The 24,906-nt window shown below is 45.8% G+C and overlaps 1 protein-coding gene across 1 annotated transcript in view; it reads left to right on the forward strand.

The window, feature by feature from the left end:
* The window catches only part of LDLRAD3 (low density lipoprotein receptor class A domain containing 3), a 287,712-nt gene that overhangs the window by 258,851 nt on the left and 3,955 nt on the right, over positions 1-24,906 (forward strand). Inside the window, exon 5 of the mRNA XM_003910029.3 lies at positions 23,788-24,133. Within this exon, the coding sequence (XP_003910078.1) occupies positions 23,788-24,133 (346 nt within the window). The remainder of the gene's footprint in view (positions 1-23,787; positions 24,134-24,906) is intronic.

Raw genomic sequence — 24,906 nt, forward strand, 5'->3', positions numbered from 1 at the left:
GAGGCCGTTGCTGGAAAGGAGGCAGTTGCCAGTGTGGTTTTTCTCAGTCTTCCTTTAATTTTCAGATTTCTAGCTTCCTTGGACCTTAGGCATGGCATGCATCATTGTCCGGTGTGACCTGAACAGCAATACCTTGGAATAGATTTTTATGTCAAATAAGCACAGCTCAGCCTTATGCAGATGCCACTTTGTTTCATTTCCACCTTGTGTCAAAGACCCCTCCTTGGGTACCTCTTGGGGGCACTTTTTTTTTTTTTTTTTGAGATGGAGTTTCACTCTCGTCACCCGGGCTGGAGTGCAATGGCAGGGTCTCAGCTCACTGCAACCTCCACTTCCCAGGTTCAAGCAATTCTCCTGACTCAGCCTCGGGAGTAGTTGGGATAATAGGCATGCACCACCATGCCCAGCTAATTCTTGTATGTTTAGTAGAGAGGGGGTTTCACTATGTTGGCCAGGCTGGTCTCAAACTCCTGACCTCAGGTGATTCACCCGTCTCAGCCTCCCAAAGTGCTGGGATTACAGGCGTGAGCCGCTGTGCCCGGCAGGGGCATCTTTATCTATAATGCAAGATGTAGGAATTGGGCTATAGCTGGAATACCCAATAATAATAATAATAACAGCACCTCTCACGGTTGAGCTGTTCCTACAGGCCAGAGATGCTGACCACTTGACATGCACTTTTCTCTTTCATCTTCCTGGCCACCGAAGTTTGACACTTGAGGAACTTGTTCAGACTCACTTGCATAGGAAGTGGCAGAGGGAGATTTGAACCCAGGTCTTTTTGATCCTGAGGTCTGTGTGCTGTGTGCCACTCATTTCGTATCATTTTTCTCCAGCTTGAGAAAAAGAAGGAAATTGTTGTGAGTCCCCACTTTAGGCTGTAGGTGGAGTTCATGCATCTCCCTTGTTTTTCCAAGGTCACCTTCCTCCTACAGATAGATGTCCCACGGGCGCCTGAGTCAGTAAAGCCAGACCCTGACAGGGAGCTAGGAAGAAGGGCACAGCAGAGGGGGATGTGATGGTGGCACTGGCAGCAGCAGCTGCAAATATTTAATGACCCCTTCGACTGTTTGCCAGGCATTGTGCTACATGCTTATTTAAGTATGTGTTTTTATTTGTCTTAAGAGACAGAGTCTTGCTCTGTCGCCCAGGCTGGAGTGCAATGGTGCCATCATAGCACACTGTGACCTCAAACTCCTGGGCTCAAGCCATCCTCCCTCCTCAGCCTCCTGAGTACCTAGGTTTATAGGAGCATGCCACCATGCCCAGCAAATTTTTAAATTTTTTATAGAGATGGTGTCTCACTGTGTTGCCCAGGCTGGAGTACGGTAGTGCAATTATAGTTCACCATGACCTTGAACTCCTGGCCTCAAGCGATCCTCCCATCTCAGCCTCCAAAAGTGCTGCGATTACAGGTGTGAGCCGCCATGTGCTACATACTTTATAACGACCGTGTCTGATCTTCACAAATACCTCATGAGATGCATGCTCTTATTCTTCATTTTACAGATGAGGAAAACAGGCTCAGGAGTTTTAAGTAACTTGCCACAGTTGCAAAGTTAATAAATGGTGGAGCCAGGATTCAGACATGGGTCTGTCAGCCTCCAGAGTCTGTGGTCTGTGTTGGATGTCAGTGCATCATCGTCTCAACTCCTTTTTAATGTCCATGGGTGCCCGTCCACCAGGTGGGAAAACCTGGCCCAACAAACGCAGTCTGTAATCTCGCTCACTGGTGGTAAGAGCCAGAGTGCGAGTGTTGGACATCTTGGAAAATTTCCCCTGGCGGCACATGAGATGATACTTGGAAACTTGCAAAGAACTTTCTAGAATCTCCACAGCAAAGAGTTAAAGAAGCATAGATTGTCTCTCACTGTAATGATTACGGGGTCTTGTTTTTATTTAACACACAGCACTTTGTCTGAGCTTCTCATTTCCAAATGCATAACCCCAGAAGGCCTCTCCACCCTTGCCCCCTCACTGTGAGGTCACAACACCTCGGCTAGTGACTTTTTTTGATCTGGGAAGCACACTCTTTGAGGTCAGCTGTTACTTTCTGGAATAGTGTGTGATTTCTGAAGGCAGTTACAACTCACCAGAGGGGCCAGGATGGGCCCCAGTGAATGCTGGTTCCACGGCACATTTCCAGTTCTCACTAAGCACAATGGCTTTTAGTTTAAAAAAAAAAAAAAAGAAAGAAAAAGAAGTCCATCACAGACGTGCATACCAGACTGCCATTAGCTGAACCGGGAAGAACCTTTTGCCAAGTGAAGCAATTTCCTTCTTCTGTAATTAAAGCAATTTGCGGGCTGAATGTATTTATGGGCAAACCTGGTGACGTGAGACAGAAGCGTTTTACAATGTGCATGTCAGAGGAAAATCGGAGGCTCTGGGCAGAACATCCTGGGTATCCCCTTGTCATGAATACAGCATAGCAGGGGGGTCAGGTCTGAGCCATCTCTTCCTGCTATATCAGGGGCAGCATGAAGAGACCAGGAAACTGAGGTACAGAGAAGGGAAGCAGTTGGCCCAAAGTCAGAAAATGAGCCATCCAGTGGCCAAGCAGTTCCAGGCTTGGTCCTTCCTCTCCTTGTGTTTAGACAACTCGTCCCTCCTACTCTTAGCCAACTCGTGTTCTTTTCTGTCATGTTGGGTTTTTCTTGATGTCATTGGAGTTTCTCTCTCTCTCTCTGTTTTGTTTTGTTTTTTTTTTTTTTTTTTTTGCTGTGGAGTCTTGCTCTTGACATCCAGGTTGGAGTGCAATGGCTGCTCACTGCAACCTCCGCCTCCCAGGTTCAAGCGATTCTCCTGCCTCAGCCTCCTGAGTAGCTGAGATTACAGGCACCCACCACCACGCCCTACTACTTTTTTTGTATTTTTAGTAGAGACGGGGTTTCACTGTGTTGGCCAGGCTGGTCTCGAACTCCTGACTTCAGATAATCCACGCGCCTCGGCCTCCCAGAGTGCTGGGATTACAGGTGTGAGCCACGGTGCCCGGCCTGGAGTTTCTTCTTTAATGGTTTCAGTTTTCCTCTAGTTCTTAAGTTTTCAAAGTTTTCCTAGGCTATCATTTCAGTATTTGGACATTCCTGTCTCCTGCCAGACAGCCACTTAGGTTGTCACATTGGCACTTGTTCTGCAAAAGTCCCTTGAGCGCCTATGACGACGGACTGGAGCCGCCTATTCTTGCCCCCGCCCTAATGCACAGCCCCATCTTCCCTTCAGGTTCCCGAGGTCTTCCTCCTCTTCATTTATAAGTGACTTGAATTCTCCGGAACTAAGATTTATACTTTCCAAGCTCAGCTGGGACTCCAGCGCCATGTTCTGTTCATTTTGGTTTTGCATTATTCTGAATGGTAACAGAAACATATGAATTTAGGACAGATTAAGGCAACAAAGCCATTCTGTGTTCTCCGTGGGGCCGGGGGATTCCTGCCTTCAGCTGAGCTTACCCCACATTTGACTGTCATCATCATGAATGTCCCAAGGCAGCTTGCAGCTATCTCTTCCTAGAGGAAAAGCCCAGTGCTGTGGCTCTCTTCCTGCTCCCCTCTGCGCCTTGAAAAGTGAATTCCGAGGAGTGGGACAGTCACTGGCTTCACACAGCCCTGTCACTGTCTTAGTGTCCCTGATGAAGGGCTGTTGAAGGACTTTTATCCTCAGAGAGAATAGATAATGGTGGAGACGCCACAGATGACAGTATCTTTAGCTGAAGGTGTAAAGTTGAGTGGTATAAGCAGAAGAAAGAAGCAAGAAGGTCCACAGCTTCTCCTGTTATTCCCCCAAAGTCTTTACAGATCAAAACAGGGTTTAAGAGCTGTTTATCTGCCATCAAGCAAGATGCCTTAGAATAGCTCCATTTGGGGCCTGTGCTGCTGAGACCACAAGGGAAGTTTGTAATTATGACTGATTATGGGTTTTTCTCCTTGGAAGCCAATGAAAAAATACAATTAGCTGAGTCTCCCTTTATCTCCCTCATTTGCGTGTTCAATTAGTGCAATTGGACATAGACACTGTTATAAGAGGAGCTTTGCCGGCAATGATAGGGTGGCCAGCAAATGCTCAGAGGCGATGAGTGGAATATTAATTGACATGAATCTTATTTATGCTCCTGCCTGGAAGTTCCCGCTCCCTGGGTCTCCAGTGCAGATTTTCCATTGGTGTTAACAGCGGGGTCTCCTTGTTGCTCTGGGTGAAAGTATCACCAGAGGAAGCACTTGATGTATGAAAACAGCAGAATTAAGCTAGAGGCCCTCAACTTTTGGTCTGGAGTTATTTCTTCTAAACTTAGAAATTCAAAAATCAGAGAGGAAAATCATGAAGAGTCCAGAAAATTATATCCTTGTTAGAGAAGCAAGCATTCATTCTTGAAATATTGAGTGGCAGTAATAGTGCTTCTAAGAGCTAATACTGTGTGCGGTAGGTGCTGGGGCTGCCTGGTGGTCCTGAACCCACCATTTAAGGCTAATATGTAATATGACATATTAGCTTTACAGATATTTTAGAACACCTAACATATATGTGCAAGGCTGAGCTTAGTGCTTAGCAGTGAGAGGGATGGATTATAAACATGACTGAGAGGAGAATCCAGCCCTTAATAAGTTTAGTGTTCGGAAGACTAGCTATGTCCGTAACTCTACAACATGGGAGAGAGGAAGATGTGCCATGACATGGGCCAGGTAAAGCACACTGGGAGGCCGAGGCAGAGCGTGGTTATTACTAGTTAGGGAACTCAGGGGAGAAGTCAAGGAGAAAGTGGCTTAGTGGCCATTTGAATCTTGAAGGCTGGCCAAATGTGGGCAGGAGGTCATCTTGGCCAAGAGAGCATCAGGCTCTTATACAAAGTCAAGAGAGCATCAGTCCTAGGAAGGAAGGACTGCTAGAATGATTTACCTGTACAGCCCTGTAACTAGCAAGACTTGTTGATTTTACTTTTTTTTTTTTTTTTTTGAGATGGAGTCCTGCTCTGTCACCCAGGCTGGAGTACAGTGCTGCGATCTCAACTCACTGCAACCTCTGCCTCCTGGGTTCAAGCAATTCTCCTGCCTCAGCCTCCCAAGTAGCTGGGATTACAGGCGCCCCCCGCAACTGTGCCCAGCTAATTTTTGTATTTTTAGTAGAGGCGGGATTTTACCATGTTGGCCAGGCTGGTCTCAAACTCTTGACCTCGTGATCCACCCACCTCGACCTCCCAAAGTGCTGGGATTATAGGCATGAGCCACCGCGCCCGACCCTGATTCTACGTTTTATACGTGAGTTTCTCTGGCTTAAGATCTCTCATGTGATTGCACTTCTCCTATCTGCTGGAACTGTGGTCTCATCTTAAGTTTCAACTAGGGGGTTTCCATTTCTTGTGGGTTGCTGGAATGAGAGCCTCAGTCTCTCACTGGCTGTCTGTTTGCTGGAGGCCTCCCTCTGTTCCTGGGCACATGGACTTCTCCATAGAGCAGCTCACATTGTCGTGGCTCTTAGAGTAAGCAAACAAGAAAACGATCAAGAGCAAGCAGCCAAGAGGGAGCGGAAGCCACAGTCCTTTGATAACCTGGTATTGGAAGTGACATCTTATTTCCATCATATTTCATTAATTAGGAATGAGAAATGCCTGGGTGTGGTTGTTCCCGCCTATCATCCCAACACTTCCGGAGGCTGGAGGAGTTCGAGATCAGCCTGGGCAGCGCAGGGAGACCGTATCTCTCAAAATAATTTTTAAAATTAACCAGGCGTAGTGGCGTGTACCTGGGGTTCCAGCTACTCTGGAGGCTGAGGCAGGAGAATCACCTGAGCCTGGAAAGCTGAAGCTGCAGTGAGCCATGATCATGCCACTGCACTCCAGCCTGGGCGTGGGGGTGCGAAGGGCCATTTAAGGGCCATTTATCCACAGTGAGATCCTGTCTCAAAAAAAAAAAAAAAAATTAAATAAAACAAGTAAGAAATAAGTCCAACCCCACCTCATGGGAAAGGGATCACAGAAGGCCATGAATCTGAAAAGGCAGGCATTGGAGGAGCTGCCTCAAAGGTTGTCCACCACACTGGGGAAGGGAATAGAACATCGGGAACGAGGGCAGAGAGAGAACACGGGGGCTGCTCAGAGAGGGCCTCCTAGGTCTTTGTAAATGCTTTAGGTTTTACTTTAACAACTGCTTATGTATGAAACAGCCCGCCTACAAGGATTTTTATTGTAAAAGATTATAATAGAAAAGTTTGGAAATAGATAGATCCTGGTTATAATCTCCACCAATGGTACACTCACTATGCAACTATCAAGAAGAGTTAGAGTTGATTCTAGGCCTCGGGCTGGGAAATACAAGATGTGCCTGAAGCATCTTCTCCCAGAAAGTAAGCAAGTAGCCCCCAAACCATAAAAAACAAGAGCATGGAGGTTCATTGAAAGGATGCAGGAGCCAACCTGAGAAAGCGCTCCCCATGGCCAAAGGTGAAACAATGTGAGCAACAAAATAAGTACTAATGCCTTTGTTTTGTGCTGGTGTAACAAAATACCTGAGACTGAATCATCTAAAAAGAACAGAAGTTTATTTCTCACAGTTCTGGAGCCTGGGAAGTCCAAGATCAAGGCGTGAGCAGGTTCAGCTGTCTGGCAAGGGCTGCTCTGCTTCTAAGATGCTGCTCTATTGCTGCATCCTCTAGAGGCGACGAGCGTGTGTTCCCAGGGGGCAGAAGGGCAGCTAGCCAAACATTGCATGATGCCCCTTTTATAAGCACCCCAGTCCCATTCCTGAGGAAGGCGCCTTCCTGGCCTAACCATCCCTTAAACGCCTCACCCCTCAATACCATCACATTGGCAATACTTGTATTTTGGAGGGAACCCATTCAAACAGTATTGGGTTTTATAACTCAGAGAGTAACTGAAATAACAAGTCCATCTGAAGTAAATAAATAATAAATAAATTGGAGAAAGGGGCAAACCTTCCTTATAGAAAAATCATAATCATTGAAATGTAGAGGGAATCAAGGAAATAGGGGGGAAAAAAAAACCATGAGAACAACACAGGAATATTTGCTGCAGGCAGCAGGCAAGATCCATGATGAATGCTAAAATGAGTGGGTGAAAGTTTAAGCAGAAACAGGATATTTGCATAGTTTCAAAGAATCTCCCCCAAAATATTTATTGACTACAAAGACAGAAATGGTAACTCTGCAGTGAAGAATCCTGGCAGATAAAGTGATCAAAGTTAATATCATCAGTGAATGCATTTCAGGTACCCCCTGATGGGGTACACTAAATATGCTCTGATACTCTTTTCAATAATATATATTCTCACAATTGTGAAACTACATCAGAAAAACCCAAATTGAGGGACAGTCTACAAAATAACTTCTCGATCCTCTTCACAGTATTAAAGTCATGAAGAACAAGGAAAGACTGAGAAACTGTCACTGATTAGAGGAGATCAGTGCCCCATGGGATCCTGGCAAAATTTGAATCAATTCTATTAACTTAGTTAATACAGTTGTTCCAAGGTTATTTCAGTTTTAGCAGTTGTTCTGTGGTTAGGAAAGGGATCATCACTAGGGGAACCTAGACGAAAGATTTACAGAAACTGTGTCTCACTCTGTCACCTAGGCTGGAATGCAGTGGTGCGATCTCGGCTCACTGCAAGCTTCGCCTCCCGAATTCAAGCGATTCTTCTGCCTCAGCCTCCTGAGTAGCTGGGATAACAGGTGCATGCCATCACACCCGGTGTTTCGAGAGCTTTTGACAGGGATTCTAAAGCGGCCCTGGGGGCACTTGGTTATTATTTCCTCTTTATAGAATTGAATGAGTAACTTTGAATTCTCCACAGCCCAAGACCCTGTAGTTATTCATATATTATGGCACAACCGGGTTCAGTGACCTACTGCCCAGGAGGCCCACTGGTGTTGGAGTGGAGCCTCCAGCACCTTGTCTTAAAGAACATTAAAATGCGCCACCAAGCCTTCATTTCAAGAAGCATAAATATGAGACATCCAAGTACCTCTCAGAAGACAGGATTGCACAGGCAGGCAGTATTGCTCAACCACCCAGGGAGGTGGTGGTGGCAAGAACAGATAGGTTTTTAACTGTTCGGGTATTTCATAGCCAAGATTGAGACCAAGTTTGCCATTTCCTGTAGGAACATTTCAGGCGCTTACTTCTACAGATAACAAAAAGCAAGAGCTAATTGAGGGACAGCAGGGGAAGGGTGTGCTTGATTTATTCCTTGATTTCTCGATTTCTCCATTCGTTTTCTATAGCAGTTATAGTTACCTTATGCTGATTGCCACATTTTGTGTATTAGAGTAACTTCCCAAAGAGACCATAGCTGGATAAAAGCTGCACATCTCTAAGCTCGTGGTTCACTGCAGTATTGGTCTGCTCGAGGAACTAACATTAGCCCTCCTTGGGTCAGTTTGTATTTTAGGCTTGATGGACCCTAGAATCACTGTCTCAACTATGCAACTCTGCCATTGTAGCATGAAAGCAGCCATAGACTATACATAATGAAGGGGAATGGCTGTGTACCAATAAAACTTTATTTATAAAAGCAGACAGCAGGCCATACCTTACCGACCCCCAAGCTAGAACACGGGATGCTAACAGGCAGGTTGTAGAAGAGTCAAGGGCCTCTCGTAGAGATCATATGTTTAAGCCATTGCTAGGAGTTTGGATTTTCAGTACAGTGAGCAACCCTTGGCAGGGGTATAAAGCAGGAAACATACCATGATCTTATTTACTTCCTAAAATGAGCTCTCCTGGTGCTGTATGGAAAACGGATTGGAGAGGGGCAAGATCAGAAATTGGGAGACCAAGTAAGAGGTTCACATGGTAATCCACGCAACAGATGATGGTAACTTGTCCCACATTGTGGAAGCAGACTCAGCAGGACCTGCCCCTGAGTTAGACATGAATGGAAAAGGAAAGGAAGGAACCAGCTTTAACACTGAGGCCTGCAGCTCCAGTGACTGCCTGGGGGCCCTGTCCTAGGATTGTAATTGCTATTTGATGATGATACTTGTTTTCCCAGCTCCCACAAATGAAGTTTTACTTGCAACAATGGCCTGCCTGAAGTAGATTGCTCTCTCTCCAGTTTTTAGGGTTTGCTTTTCCCTGCAATGCTATTTGTGTGTGATTACACCATACTCACAAACTGATGAGAGCATCTCCGCTCCCTGCATCCTGCTTGAGTTAGCAGTATTCACTCTGGCCGCTGACACAGCAGGCTCAATAAACTATTGTATTGTAACTGGCCAAGCCTTATTACTGGACCAGAAACCCACTGACCATTGAGTTCAAAGAATGTCTGCTAAGCATTTAATTTTGCAGCTTCCACCAAACACTACAGGTAAATAGATACAGTAAGCAAGAGAAATAGTAATTCTTTAGAACCCTCCTTATTCAGCAAATTCCAGGAGGCATGGATAGTCATTTCCAGCATGTTGCCTGCAGGAGCAGCCCGGGATGTCACATACAGGAACCTGGGTCTGGCGAAGCCACTTAATGCAGAGGAGACAGATGCCTCAGAGGTTTCCCTTCGGATGGGTGCAATGATTAGATTGATCCCAGTGCAGGTGCATGAGCTCATTACCAAGGCCCATCCCGTTCCCGCACTGTCTCTCATTGGCCTTTGCTGCTTTTGTGGCCTGTGGTAGGAGAGGTAGCAAAGAACTCTTACCCCTCCTTTTCACTGCATTCTTCTGTTGACATTTTCGAAGCGATGACACAATTGAGCAGAGTTCTAAAAAGGCCAACTGGGCCCTAGCTCCCAGTTACCCTCTCACTGAGTTTGAGTGGCAGTCTGAATTCTTAATTTAAAAATGCCCTTGCACTCTAGCCTGGGCAACAGAGTGAGACCCTGTCTCAAAAAAAAAAAAAAAAAAAAAAAAAAGCCCTTTTCTATCTTAAACAGCCAATTAAATGCCTTACCCTCCAAACAGTTCTGCAACTGCCCTGAGCCTGTGTCTTAGCAAAGAGGCCATTAGCCACCCGACTCTCTGGCTTATCACTGGGCCCTTCCTCATCAGACGCAGAGATCAAATTCTGAGGGTATACAGCAGCTCTCAGCAGGCTTCAGAGAGCTCTGGGACTGCTGGGGGCTTTCCTCCATTCTAAGAAACTCTCTGGGGTGAACACCTTAGAAATTAGGGGCCATTGATACCAGTTGGCTGTTCAGTAGCACTCACTGAAAGGATAGAGTGCAGCTTTCAGGGAGACTCCCTGCTCCCATTTGCCCAAAGGATGGCAGTGGTTAGGCAGATAGGAAAGCTGTTCAGTCTTTTGCAGTAACAATGACTGAAAATTCCCAGGAAATGCCTGCTTCATTCGGTCTTCAGTCTTAGAACTTTCTTCTCTCTCTCTGTCTCTGTCTCTCTCCCTCTCTCTCTCTCTCTCTCTCTCTATATATATATATATATATATCCCCCTCCCCCTCTCTCCCTCCCACTTGTCTCCCTCCCTCCTTCTCTCCCTCCGTCCCTGTTCCTCTTCCACTCCCCCTCCCCTTGCTTTCTCTCACTCTCATTTTGAATTTAATCCTTGGGCACTTGTCTCCCAGATCTCAATGGTCCCAGTTCCCAGCATCCTGGCAGATGGGTCTCCTCTCTCATTTCCCTCTGGCTTGGGGCCAGGATGGCCCCTGCTGTGGCTGGTCTGAGGTTGGGCAGCTCCAGTTTTCCCATCACCCTCTTTTCAGTTAATTTTAGCAACTTGAGTTGCCATGGTAATGGTTCAGTGGGGTTTTCGTGGCTCTCTTTTGATTCAGTCATTTGCTGGTCTGCCCTTTAGATTAAACTTTTTCAATCCGCGTCTAAATTGGGATGGGCGATGTGCTTGGAATAGGGATCTGCAAAGGCGCTCCAGTCCCCTGGGCTGCTTTTTTTAAATAGGAAAGTCGGGGTGGATGTGGGGATGCCCTTGGTTTACAGTGGTCCAGACAGTCCCTTGATGCTTCCAGGCTTGAGAAAATGTGGCTGCTGCTGTTGCAGAGGCCATGGTAGGAGGCATGCAGGAGTGAAATGGGCCCCCCAGGGCCGCTCCCACCCTGGGAGTGCCACCGGGGTCAGGCCTGCTCCCAGCTCCTGAGCACAGGGCCCAGCCAGGATCTGGGCTTTCCCAGTGGACGAATGAAATGTGGCCCCAGCCAGACTTCCCTCCATCATGTCACAGCTTGGAGTCTCTGTGTCCCTGTGAATCCCAGCTGTTCTCCCTGCCTCCCTCTCAGCAGCATTTTCTCTTTGCCATTCAGCACTTCCGAGGGCCATTTTAATCTAGTGTGAAGGGCCGGACTCTTCGTCCAGGTAAAAGGAAACTGCAGAAGCAAGCTCACAGTCGCTTTACTTGGCTCAAATTTAAAATAGTCTTCAGTGTTCATCTAAACTTTGGGGTGGGTGTAAGTTGTTCATCCTGACTTTACAGTCCCAATTTTAATCCTGCTGTCCCTTCATTAAATGCTTTCAGTTGTCTCTTTTAAACCAGGAGGCTGTGGGGCCCGGTGTTGACAGGCTTTAGGCACTAGGCAGGCAAGCTGTTCTAGGTGTGGCCAGCACACTGAAGAGCAGCTGGAGAAGGAGACAGTGAGAGAGGAGAGTGGGGGAGGAAGGCCCCATGGTGAAGAGCTTTGACTTTCATGATGAGGGGGTGGGACTTGACCCTTGGCAAATAGGAAGTCCTGGAAGGGCTGTGAGTGGGGGCAGAGCCAGGTCCAGTCTGCAGGGTTGGCCTGGAGTGACGGTGTCAGGGCACCATCTTGGCCACTTTGGGAGAGGAGTCTGCCTGCACTGGCCCCACACTTTTGGTCTTGCGAGGCAGTGGATCTCTAGATGATTCTGGGAAAGGGTTACATTGATCCCACTTTATTTGTGAGAAGGAAGATTCTAGAAGGATGAGACTCTGTTTTTGTACAGTGAACATGTGTTTTCTCTCTGAGTCCTGAGCTCAGCCAGTGCCCATCAATAACAGTGTGACTGTTTCAGCCAGGAGGGTGGTTTTACTTTCCCCAAAACAGATCAATGGGACAAACTCGTTGAGTGGGACCTGCCCTCATACCATGTGTCATCTCTGGGTGTTGGTCAGACAGACCTGAGCTCCTGTCTCAGCTCCATTATTTCCTGGCTGTGTGACTGGGGACAAGTAACCTCACTTCTCTCAGTCTTTCTCACCTGTGAGGCTGAATGGAATGATGGCCATGAAGCCGTGGAGTCTCATAGGAAAGATGCACAAGCCAAGACTTCATAGCGCCACAGAGTTAGAGACACTCTGCCCGCTTCTCCCAGCAAATTTTTACTATTTGGGACTTTGGGGATTCAGGGATGAGCAAGCAGAATTCAGCTCTGCCCCCAGGGAGTTCTATTCCAGTAGGAAAGAGAGACAATTAAATACAAATATAAAGTACAATGACAGGCAGTGACAGTGCTGTGAAGGTAGACGAGGTGAGTAGGGGGACGGAGACTGATGTCGGTGGGCCAGAAAGGAGTAGAGCCTTGAATGGAATCGTGAGTGATGCAGATGCCCTGGAAGGGCGTGCTAAGCAGACGGCAAGGGCCCTGTAGCAGGTACATGCTGGGTGTGTTCCAGAACCACATAAAGGAGGCCAACGGGTCTGCAGCAGCAGCCGGGGAGGAGCAGGAGTGGAGGTCAGAGTAACAACGGGGATGAGATTATTCAGGGCCTGGAGGCCATGATGTGGACTTTGGGCTTTATTCTAGTACATGAGAAGCCACTGGAAGTTTTTGAGCTGAGGAGTGACACGAACAGATGAATGTTTTTAGAAGGAGCACCCTGCAGCCTTGTGGAAAAGAGACTACAGAGAGTCAGAGTGGAGGCAGGTGGAGGGGACGTGGCTGAGAACAGAGAGGTTATGAAGCAGAGGCACCAGGACTGGGGATTGGTTGAGGCTGGTGTGCAGAGTCCCGTCTGGCATCAGATATGTCTTGTGCTCCCCTTTCAGGCATGCTCATCTTTCCTGCACTGGGACTGGAGCCTGAGAGCCCAGTGTCTGGAGAACAAGAATCCGGTGTGTGCAAAATGAACAGCCCTCCCTCCAAGGCACTGGAGCTCGTTGGGTCAGGGTCGTTGTGTTCAGATCTGAAATCTCAAGAAGCCATGAATTTGTTCATGGTCAATAAAGTTCCCCCTTGGGAGCCCCGCTTACAGTGATTCTGTATCAGCCCGTTCCCCTCAATTACTCAGAAAGTTTTCTGCCCTCTGAAGCTCCAAGTGTGCGCACTCAGCATTTCCCCGGGTAATCAAGTTTCACGGGCAGGAGTAGCACCTGATGAACTGATTATGCAAGGGGCCATGACAAACTCACAGATCCCAAGAACAGAACCAGGGCAGCCTTTGGACTCCTTGTGAATTTCTGCAGCATCAGCTCCTGCATGCTCAGTTCTTGACAAATGTCAGACGCGGCAGAGTGTCGTACAACCCTCAGGGTGGCCTCTCTCACTTCACGCTCAGGAGCTGCTCCCAATGCTTGGCCGTCAGTGATGGTGATGCCGAACCTTAACTGATGTGGCCTGGGACCTGGGTCTCACTGTATCACGAGAAGAAAGGATAGGGCTAAGGTAATTGTCTCTCAGCTTCATCTTCTTCCGTCGGCAGCTGCAACACAGAGCTTCCTCCAACAGCCTGCCCAAAGGCCGGGGATTCCCCTTTCTGATTTGTGAGAAGATACCTTCTAGAATGTTGGGCATGCACATATTTGGAATATGGTGTATGTTCTGTCCATCTCAGCCTAGCACTGAGGTTGAGGAAATAACCACATCCTCTCATGAAGTGTCACAGTGGACATGTGCCTAGTAAAGGCTCTGACGAGTCAGTAGCTATTGATAATAACTGAAAGGTTTGTTGAGTGCTACTTACTCTGCGCCAGACACCACTTTAAACATTTCTATACATACTTTCCCTTTGTATCCAAAAACTAACCCTATGGGGTGGGTTCTGTTATCGCATTTTAAAAGTGAGGATTTTGAGACACAGAGAGGCAAAGTAGTTCTCCTAGTCCACACAGCTAGTGAGTGACATGGCTGAGGTTTGAATCTAGACAGTTTGATCTCTGTACCTTCGCTCCAAACAGCTACAAAAAAGGAGGGGGGAAGGGGTTTAACTTGTCTTATTCCAGTCATTGTCACACCTGTTTGACCAAGGTACTCTTTTTCATGAAATACCTCTTGCCATCCCACAGAAGATACTTCCAGTATATTGACCAGACTCTAAGACTGAGTCTTCATTGAAGTCACTGGAAAGGGACCTCATTGCAAGAGCAGTACAGTGAAGTGACAAATGGTCAGGATGAATGCGAAAGAGGAGAGGAGGGAGCAGAGAGAAGTATTCAGGATAGCACAATGGATTCTGACATCAGACTCCTGCAGCCAAAGACTAGTTGTACCACTTGTTTGCTCTGTGACCTTCTGTAAGTTACTTAACCTCTCTGATAATAAAATGGCACACTTCACAGGATTGTGGTAAAGAAAAAGGGAAATTGTATGTTTCAAAGGAAGAGTAGAAAAAGGAGGTTCAGTGCTCACTGCTCAGCGTCTAGGTTATCCTTATTTTCTTCTTCAAATGTTTGCCTTCCTGTAGTTTTGACTCTGTCTGTAAGTGAAGAAATTGTGAATTACCATGTTGACATGTTTCAGAGTTAGTTTACCAATATCAAAAAACACCGTGGAGTACCTGTTGTATTTCCCAGATTGCAGTGAGCCCTGAGTGGGGTTCCAAGAAGGAGCAAGCCTGGTCTTTGCCCACTGAGAACTTAATGGTAAGATGGCCACATATGTAAAATGAAATAAAGCTGTGGGCTAAGAGCACAGATGCTGGAACCAGACTGCCTGGGTTCCTCTTGGTTTCTCCACTAGCTAGCTCTGATAATAGCTATTAATCATTCCTCAGGTGTAGGGAGTACTTGGGCAAGTGCCTTAACCCATGTTCCCATTTCCTCACCTGTGAAATGGTCCACTTCACAGGAGGGTGTATTCGTTTGCTAGGGCTGCCATAACAAATGACCACAAACTTGGCTTTGAAACAACCGAAATTTATTCTCTCACAGTTCTGGAGGCTAGAAGTGCAAATTCAAGGTTCTGGCAGGGTTTGTTCTTTCTGGAGGCTCTGAGGGAGAGTCTGTTCCGTGCCTCATTCCTAGCTTCTGGGGCTGCTGGATTCTTGTGTTCCTTGGCTTGGTTGGGGCTGCATGATTCCAGTTTCTGCCTTCAGCTTGGCATGGCCTTCGCCCTTGTCTGTTTCTGTGTCATCTCCTTCTCTGTCTCTCATAAAGACACTCATCGTTGGATCCAAAGCTCACTCTAATTCAGAATGAGCTCATCTTGAAACTCTTACCTTAATTGTATCTGCAAAGACCCTTTTTCCAAATAAGGTCACATTGTGAGGTTCTGGGTGGACATATTTTTCGGGGGGACACTACTCAACTCAATACAGATGGTGTAAGGATTAAAAGTGTTAGAATGTGTAAAACACATCAGATAGTAATGAGAATAGGGTAACAGCTGCTAGGATAACTATGGTGATGATATTATGGTTACTCTTGTGTTTTGTTTCAAAGCAACTATGCATGGTGGTGATGGTTGTTAGTATTATTAATATCATTATTTAGTTCAAATCAGAAATGAGGACATGTCACAAGGCAGATGGTGTTCCTCATTCCAACTCTGGACTTTTCCCCATGCCCTCTGGGGGTTGATGCTGGGAAATTAAGCACAGGGAACAGTGCTATCTGTGAATGACAGGCCAAACAGGGTGATGTGAGCCACTGAAGTTCCTTGATCTGAAGAATATTACAAGAATGACACAGCAACACAGTCCTTGGTAATGTTCAGACTTGTGGGAGTATTGCAAAAAGACTTCAGTTCGAAGAGGCTACAGTTGGCAAGACTCTCACGGAGGTTTTCTTCCTGGCCTGGGCCTGGACGTGACCATGAGAATGGACGTGAGGTTAAGAGGCTGGAGAAACACAGCACAGTAGAAATTGACCATACTTGGTTGCTTGATGTGGACAGAGAAAAAGGAGAATGTTCAAGACAACCCCAAGTGTTCAAACCTGGCAGACCAGATGGCCAGGGAAACATCCAGCATCTAGGAATTCGTCCAAAGAAATAATTGCATCAGTGACCAAAGATCACTGGCCCCTCCCCTCACGACCCTCACTGTCTGCCTGAATGGTATTGTAGCATTGTTTGTAATAGCAAAAATGGGAAGTAACCTAAAGGTACTTCAATGGAGGTTTGGTTAAATAAACTATAGTTTATCTCTATAGTGGGATACTATGTGGCTATTCTTTCACAAAGGTGTAGGTGACAAGGAAAGATGCCCACATGCTGAAGTATCCATATAGCATGAAGAAAAGTACATGCATGTTCACAAGCATAGGGAGCAGTTTTCAAGGATCTATGCTGTGGGTAGACAGCAAACTATGGCCAGTGGGCCAAATCTGACCTGCCGCCTGTTTTTGTAAATGAAGTTTAATTGGGACACAACCACATTCATTCATTGACATATTGTCCATGACAGCTTTTATGCTACTTGTGTAGCTCACAAAGCATAGAATATTTACTGTCTGGCCCTTGACAGAAAAAGTTCACCAGCTCCTGGTCTATACCAAACTGTAAACCATGTCTAGTAGAATCCTAGTAGGTTTGAGGGAGAGGAGGGGGACGTTTTTGTCTGCCTTGAATATTTCTATATTACTTTTTTTTTAAATGACATGGGTTTTTACAATCAGAAATAAAGTTCATTTTAGAAGGGGGAAAAAGGCATGTAAGACACACTGCCTCATTTCAAGACTTAACTATAAAGCTGTAGTTAACAACCCTTATTGGCATAAAGATAGGTGTATAGCTCAATCATACAAAATAGATAGTCTAAGAATAGACTCAGACTTGTATGGTCAATTGATTTTCAACAAAGGTGCCAAGGTAATTCAATAAGAGAGGATAGGCTTTTCAACAAATGGTGTTAGAAAAATTGGAAAGCTAAATGGGGAGATAAAAAGAACCTTGACCTTTACCTTGCAGCATAAACAAAAATTAACTTGCTGTGGATCATAGACACAAATGTAGAAGTTAAAGCTATAAGACTTCTTCTAAGCAATGATACAGGGGAAGATTCCTTGAAATGAATACAAAAAACACAAACCATTAAGAAAGAATTGATGGAAAGGACTATATAAAAATTTGTTTTGAAACCTTCTCTTCATTGACTAGTCTTAAAAAAGAAAACACCAAAAAGCTCTTTTTAAGACACTGTAAAGCAAATGAAAAGATAAGCCATAGACTAGGAGAAAATATTTGCAAAACACATTTGTGATAAAATACTATGTCGCAGAACATATAAATAGTGCTCTTACTATCCAATAATAATGTCAAACCAATTTAAAAATGGGCAAAAGATGTGAATAAATACTTCATTAAAGAAGATAAAACTGTGGCAAATCAGTACATGAACAGATGCTCATACCATTAGTCATTAGGAAATGCTAATTAAAACCTCAATAAGAGTTTTAACTGGTATCAATAAGATACCACTAAATACCTATTAAGATGGCTAAAATTTAAAAAAAACTGGTATTACTAAGTGCTGTTGAGAACACAGGATGACTGAGAATTTCATACATTGCTGCTGGTGGAGATGGGAAATGCTATAGCAACTTTGGAGAACAGTGGGACAATTTCTTCTAAAGTTAAACATATGCTTCCCATATGACCCGGAAATCTCTCAGCCCTAGTATGCCCAAGAAATATGAAAATATATGTTAGCACAAAGACCAGCCTTCCTGAAATTGGAAACAGCCGAGTACCCTCCCTCATTTGGGGAATCAAACAAATTGTGATACATCCATGTGACTGAATACTACTCAGGGACAAAAAGGAATGAAATATTAACACTTAAAGAAACATGGATGAATCTCAAAAGCAGTGTGCTGAGTGAAAGAAGCCAGATGGAATAGAGTATAAAAAACACCATTAAGAAAGAATTGATCCAAAGGACTACGTAAAAATTTGTTTTTAGGTACTGTAGGATACTGCATACTGTAGGATTCCATTTGTATGGCTTTCTGGAAAAAAAGTGGATCTATTTGGACAGAAAATAGACCCCTGGTTTCCAGAGGCTTGGAATGAGGGGAGAAGAGTGACCACAAGAAGCACAAAATACCTTTTGTGGGGGATGGAAGGGTCTGTATCTTGATTGTGGAAGAGGATGTGTGACTGTTTCATTTTATCAGAATTCATCTAATGGTGCGTTTTTAAAGGGCAAATTTTATTATGTCTAAGGTGTACCTCAATAAATCTAACTTTTAAAATATATAATCTGGAGGAAAAACAAACTGAAAAAAACACTTAAAAAAATAGCAAGGTAGGAGTTTTTCAAAGGGATGAGGAAGAGTCAGTTTGAAGGGCAGTGAATATTCCAGAACAGGAATTCTGGACTCAGGAGGTCAGGCTGGGCCAGGCACGGTGGCTCACGCCTGTAGTCCCAGCACTTTGGGATGCTGAGGTGGGTGGATCACTTGAGGTCAGGAGTTCGAGACTGGCCTGGCCAACATAGTGAAACCCCATCTCTACTAAAAATATAAAATTAGCTGGGCATGGTGGGTGTCATGCGCTTATAATCCCAGTTACTCATGAGGCTGAGGCCGGAGAATCACTTGAACCCAGGAGTTGGAGGGTGCGGTGAGCCATGCTTATTTTGTTTGTTGGTTTTTTAGAGACAGGGTCTCACTCTGTCACTCAGGCTGGAGCATAGTGGCATGATCATAGCTCAGTGCAACCTCAAACTCCTGGGCTCAAGTGATCTTCCTTCTTAGCCTCCTGAGTAGCTGGGACTACAGGCGCATGCCACTACACCCAGCTAATTTATTAAATTATTAAATGTTTATTTTTTTGTAGAGACAGGGTCTCCCTATGTTGCCCAGGCTGGTCTCGAACTCCTGGGCTCAAGCCATCCTCCCTGCTTTCACCTCCCAAAGAGCTGGGTTTATAGATAGGAGTCACCATGCCTGGCCAATCTCAAAAAATATGCACATTTTATATTAATATATATTATTAGCTCCTCCACCACCCTGGGTTGGTACCAACTTACCCTCCCACTAGCCATGCCTGCATATATATACCAGGCACGAATATACCTGTTTGCCTGAGACCTGGCCAGCAGAATATGAGCTCAAACTTTGCTTTTGCCAATCTGATGGGTGAAAAATGGTATCCGGTAGGAAATGTAATTTGCATCTGGAGGAGGGGATTTTTTTGGAAGTGAAGGAACACCAAGTCACAAGTGTCAGCTGCTTGAGTGCCTTCGCTGATCCAGACAGCACCTCTGAGTGAATTAGTTAAAGGTACTCCTCCTCAAGACACTTGGCTGCCATCTGCTAGAAAGCTGTCATGATAGCTAAAGAAATATGTAATGACATTGAGGTGAAGAGCACCCCTGGAGTTGTACAAAACACAGCCTGCTTCTCCACAAGCGGCCGTGGAGCTACTGGCAGTGTTGATAGAACAACAGTCTCTAGGTAGTGACCAGATTGCCTGGAATTAGTACAGTAGAAGCGGCACGGACAGGACAAGAATTCAAGATGCTTGACAGTGGAGCACGAGGGCATTAGCTTGAGGGACAGCCAGAATAAATGGAAACTTCATTATCCATGGATTATGCACTTGGAACTTAGGTCCCAGGCAACTCTGATATTAGTGATTTGGCCAACAGGCTCATTAAGCTCTTAAGAAAAGTGGGCCTAGTTAATGAATTAACACAAGATGACATTTTACACACAGCAAAAACGAGAGCAGGCACCACTGAGTTATGCAACATCATAATTTCTCAGGCAAATGTGATCACTGTGTCTCGCCTGCCAAAGTGAAGAGATGTCTGAAGAGGCCTGCTTTCGGAGACATAAGAGAGACCATTAAGTTCCACAGGCATTTTATATCCTATGCATTTTAAAGGGCTCCCACTTGTATTCTTAAAACCTCACGTGTTTACACAGAAGTCAGCATTTTAAAATCTCTGGACCATTTGTTTTCTGTGTGACAGTTTACCCACTTTCCTCCTTTAAGAAATTTACGTTTCACTGGCCAGGAGCAGTGACTCACGCCTGTAATCCCAACAGTTTGGAAGGCCAAGACGGATAGATTACCTGAGCCCAGGAGTTCAAGACCAGCCTGGGCAACATAGGGAGACTCCGTCTTTACAAAATATGCAAAAATTAGCTGGGTTGTGTGGCGCATGCTTGTAGTCCCAGCCACTGAGACAGGAAGGTGGCTCGAGCCCAGGAGGTGGAGGCTGTTGAACCAAGATCACCACTGCACTCCAGCTTGGGCAACAGAGTGAGACCTTGTCTCAAAAAATATATATTAAAAATTAAACAATAAAAAATAAAAAGAAATACATCTCACTGGAATGGAACTCAGTCTGTTCGTATCTTCTCCCCAACCCAACCCTATCCCCCAGAGGTGGCTCCCCCAACTTTCTACCCCCGGTTGCGAGAAGTTGGTGAGGATAACGGTAAGAAAGGCAACACTACAATCTAGTGTTCATTAGTGAGAGATGATGGAAAATTCTGGAGCTGGATAGTGGTGATGAATGCACAATAACACGTATGAACGTTAATAATGTGTATGAATGTTAAGCGCCACTGAACTGTGCACTTTAAAATGGTTACAGTGGTAAATTTTGTGTCTATTATTTATTATATAAATTATAATTATATGAGCAAATTCAGATGAGCAGATTGACTCAGAGAGGTGAATTATTTTGTCTAACATCACCTGCGAAGTAGGCAGAGGAACAGGACTAGAATTTAGATGTTTCTCCTTCAAAGTTATATAATAATTATCATTATTATTTTGTTGTGGTGGTGGTGGTTACAAAAAAGAGCTGGCATTACTGAGGCAAACCCTTGCCAGGCACTGTGCTCAGTGTATATATTATACTCTACCATCTGGATAATCCAGGGAGATACGGATACTGTTGTTTACCTAGGACCGCCACCATTTCACAGACGAGGAGGGTGAGGCTTCTAAGAGTTAAATAACTCACTTGAGCTCAAACAGCTAGAAGCAGTGGCTCCAGGATTCCCCCCAAGGCTCCTAACTCTGCAGTTCTCCCTGCTAGATAACAAAATAAAGAAGATATTTTAGTTTAAGCCTGAATTCTGAAACATACACATACACAAGCCTCCACCCAGCTTCTAATTGTCTAAGCGGAGAACAGACAGAATTCCGGCAGAATCCCTGAATGACAGCTAATTGTCTTCAGAAAACATCCAAAAACTGCCTCCCTCCCTTAACTGTAGTGTAACATGGTTCTGTCTTTCCGCTGGGCCCCTATTTGCTTCTCTCTGTGCAATGAATCATTGAAACAGTGACCGCCAGGGATTTGGAGAATCTTTGTAGCTTTTAGTCTATGCTTGGGTGTGGCTGGAGAGACAAATTAACACACAGAGCCGGACCTTGAAGGGGAAGGTCATCATTTGTCTCAGATTGGGATCGTTTGGGGAATCAGAAAATGTTTATATCAGAAAAGAAGAGAAGTCAATGTGTTTCACAGTCTGTGGTTTTTTGAAGGAGAAACATCTAAATTCTAGTCCTGTTCCTCTGCCTACTTCTTAGGTGATGTTAGACAAAATAATTCACTTCTCTGAGTCCATTTGCTCATCTGAAAAATAGGAATAACAGCAGCACTCACTTTACTAGGGCATGTGAATAAACAGATTTTTTTTCCCATTGCGTGGCGGGTATTTATTGAGTGCCTACTATGTGCCAGGCACCATCCTACTCTCTCGGGATACAGCAGTGAACAAAACAGATGCACAGCTAGTGATGAGGGATGGAGTGAAGCCCTTAGCCGATGCCAGGACAGCGGACATGAGTCACCTGTAGTCGCTGCCACTGCTGCTATTTCATGGCTACATTTTGACCCCTGTGGACCCACTGAAACCTCCTCACTGCCTCACAGGCGGAACAAGGACAGGGTCGTGGCCACCAAGTGTACTCACTTGAGCTGCATTTAGATTATTCTTCCAGCTAGGCCATGACAGTAGGTAGTGGCAGCTGTCTGTAAAGATGAGGGGTACCCAGCTTGGACCCCTGGTTTCCTCCACCTGCCTGGGCCTTACAGTGGTGGCCAGGTGTGTCCTGCTGACTGGGAAGCTCCTTACCTGAGTGCTTGAAGCATGGCTCTTTAGCATGTGTGCAGAGAAGGATATTATGATAGCAACCTGCAGGGGTGAGATATGTATCAGACCTCCACCCTGGAACTCCCGAGGAAGTGCCTGCAGATTGCCTGGCAGGTCTTATTCGGGTGATGTAGAGCAGAACGCTGGGGCCGGGTCCTGAAGTCAGACCCCTGGACTAACTCACGCACAGCTCCTTACCTCCAAACTGTGTGGCCTTGGTCAGGGGAACTGACTTCTCTGAGCTTCATTTTCTTCATCTAAAAAAAAAGGAGAATCACACCACCTACCCCATGGAGTGGTTACGAGGCAGGGAGATGTGATACAAAGCACGTGCCTGGCCAGGCACAGTGGCTCACGCCTGTGATCCCAGCACTTTGGGAGGCCGAGGCAGTTGGATCACTTGAGGTCAGGAGTTCGAGACTGGCCTGGCCAACATGGTGAAACCCCATCTCTAAAATACAAAAAGTAGCTGAGCATGGTGGCATGCACCTGTAGTCCCAGCTGCTTGGGAGGCTGAGGTGAGAGAATTGCTTGAACCCGGGAGGCGGAGGTTGAGTGCACCGCGATCGTGCCACTGCACTCCAGCCTGGGTGACAGAGCGAGACCCTGTCTCAAATAAATAAATAAATAAATAATCAATCGTGTCTTTGTATGTACCAAACACATGCACTTACAGAGCACAGCGTGTAGCTATGTTCAGGGGCTTGATGAGTATTGACTCATTTCATGCTCAGAGAAGCCCCAAGAACTTGGCACTATTGCATCTCCATTTTGCAGCCGGGAGAGGGTAGCACTTCCAAAAGGCACACAGCAAGCAAGTTTTGAGGGGCTGGGATTTGAGCCCAGGAGTTCCTGCTGTGAGGCTGGGCTGTGCTGGCTCTCCATCCCAAAAGCTCCATGTGGGGCCTGGCTTAAAATAAATGCTCTGCAGGTATGAGGACCCCAGAGGTACTGCCTGTGTTCCTGAGATGTGTTACATTATACATTTCTACTAAAGAACTGATTTCTGCCACCAGAACTCTCACCCCTGTTCCCTGGATAGTATATGAGTATATGATACTTTTTAAAACAACTTAATTGAGGTATTATTTGCAGTACTTAAAATTTGCCCATTTTAACTGTACAGTTCAGTGATTTTGCAGGGGGAAATTTGCCAATTTGTGTAACCATCACCATAAACCAGTTTCAGAACATTCCCATCACCCCAACAAGATTCCTCCTGCCCACTGACTGTTAATCCCCATTCTCTTTCCCACTCCAGGCAACCACTAATCTACTTTCTGCCTCTGTAAAATCGCCTTTCCTGGAAATTTCGTATAAACAGAATCATACAATATGTGATCTTTTGTGTCTGGATTATTTTACCGCATCATGTTTTTGAGTTCCATCCATGCAGTAGCATGTATCAGTATTTAGTACTTTTTATGGCCGAATAATATTCCTTTGGGTGGATGTACCACATTTTGTTTATCCGTTCATCAGTTGGTGGACATTTGGGCAGTTTCCACTTTTTGGCTATTGTGAATAGGGCTACTGTGAACATTCGCATGCAAGTTCTGGGACTGACGTTGAAACACAAAGATGAGCCAAACTGGTAACCTTCTCTCTTTTCTCTCCTCTCTCTGGGGTTTCTCAGAACCTGGCAGCGGGCAGGTGTTTGTGACTTCAGAGAACCAGCTTGTGTATTACCCCAGCATCACCTATGCCATCATCGGCAGCTCCGTCATCTTCGTGCTGGTGGTGGCCCTGCTGGCACTGGTCTTGCACCACCAGCGGAAACGGAACAACCTCATGACGCTGCCCGTGCACCGGCTGCAGCACCCTGTGCTGCTGTCCCGCCTGGTGGTCCTGGACCACCCCCACCACTGCAACGTGACCTACAACGTCAATAATGGCATCCAGTATGTGGCCAGCCAGGCGGAGCAGAATGCGTCGGAAGTAGGCTCCCCACCCTCCTACTCCGAGGCCTTGCTGGACCAGAGGTGTGTGCTGGATGGAAGAGATTGAGGCGGGAGAGGTCATCCATTGTGGGGAGGGGAACAGGTGCACACACTGAGGTTCCTAGGTCTTGCTGAGAGCCTGGCTTCAGCTGCCGTAGGCAGTGGCAGCATCTGACATTCTCCAAGTCCTTGCAAAATGCTCTACATGTATCACCTCATTTAATCCTCTCAGCGCCTCACTGTGGGAGGAAACTGATAGGAATGTTCCAAAACTGGATTATGGTGATGGTTGCACAAGTCAGGAAATTTCCAAATTCTACAGATGAGGAAACTGAGGCTCTGGGATGTTAAATGACTCATCTGAGGAACATATAGTTAGGATCCTGGCTAACTCAGAGGCCTGCTTCTCCTGGGAATGCCACGCTGGTCCATGTTCTGGCCACAGACCAGCTCTGAGCCTCACCTGCTACTGCAGAGCAGTGCCTAGTACATGTGAGAGGTTTGGTTAATATCTGTGGAATGAATGGATGAATGAAGAAGTGAAGGAATGAGAGAATCAGTGAGTTCCTTAACTTTGCTTGGCTCATTTATAAAATAAAGGAGGCGGAAAGGAGCACTTTCAAGCTTTTTTAAGCAGTAGACACCACATTGCAAATGGAATTGTACAAGAGCCCCCAGTATGTATAAAGCCAAGAAGCAGAGTTCTATAGTTGAAGCAAGTAGTGGGTTCGTTTGCTGATCAGCATCCCTCTTCCTCGAGCTCTGCCATGTATGGCATTAGACATTTTGCAGGCCATGTTCTGATGGTGACTGGG

This window comes from Papio anubis, chromosome 12 (genome assembly GCF_008728515.1).
Source record: "Papio anubis isolate 15944 chromosome 12, Panubis1.0, whole genome shotgun sequence".
Classification (NCBI taxonomy): Eukaryota; Metazoa; Chordata; class Mammalia; order Primates; family Cercopithecidae; genus Papio; species Papio anubis.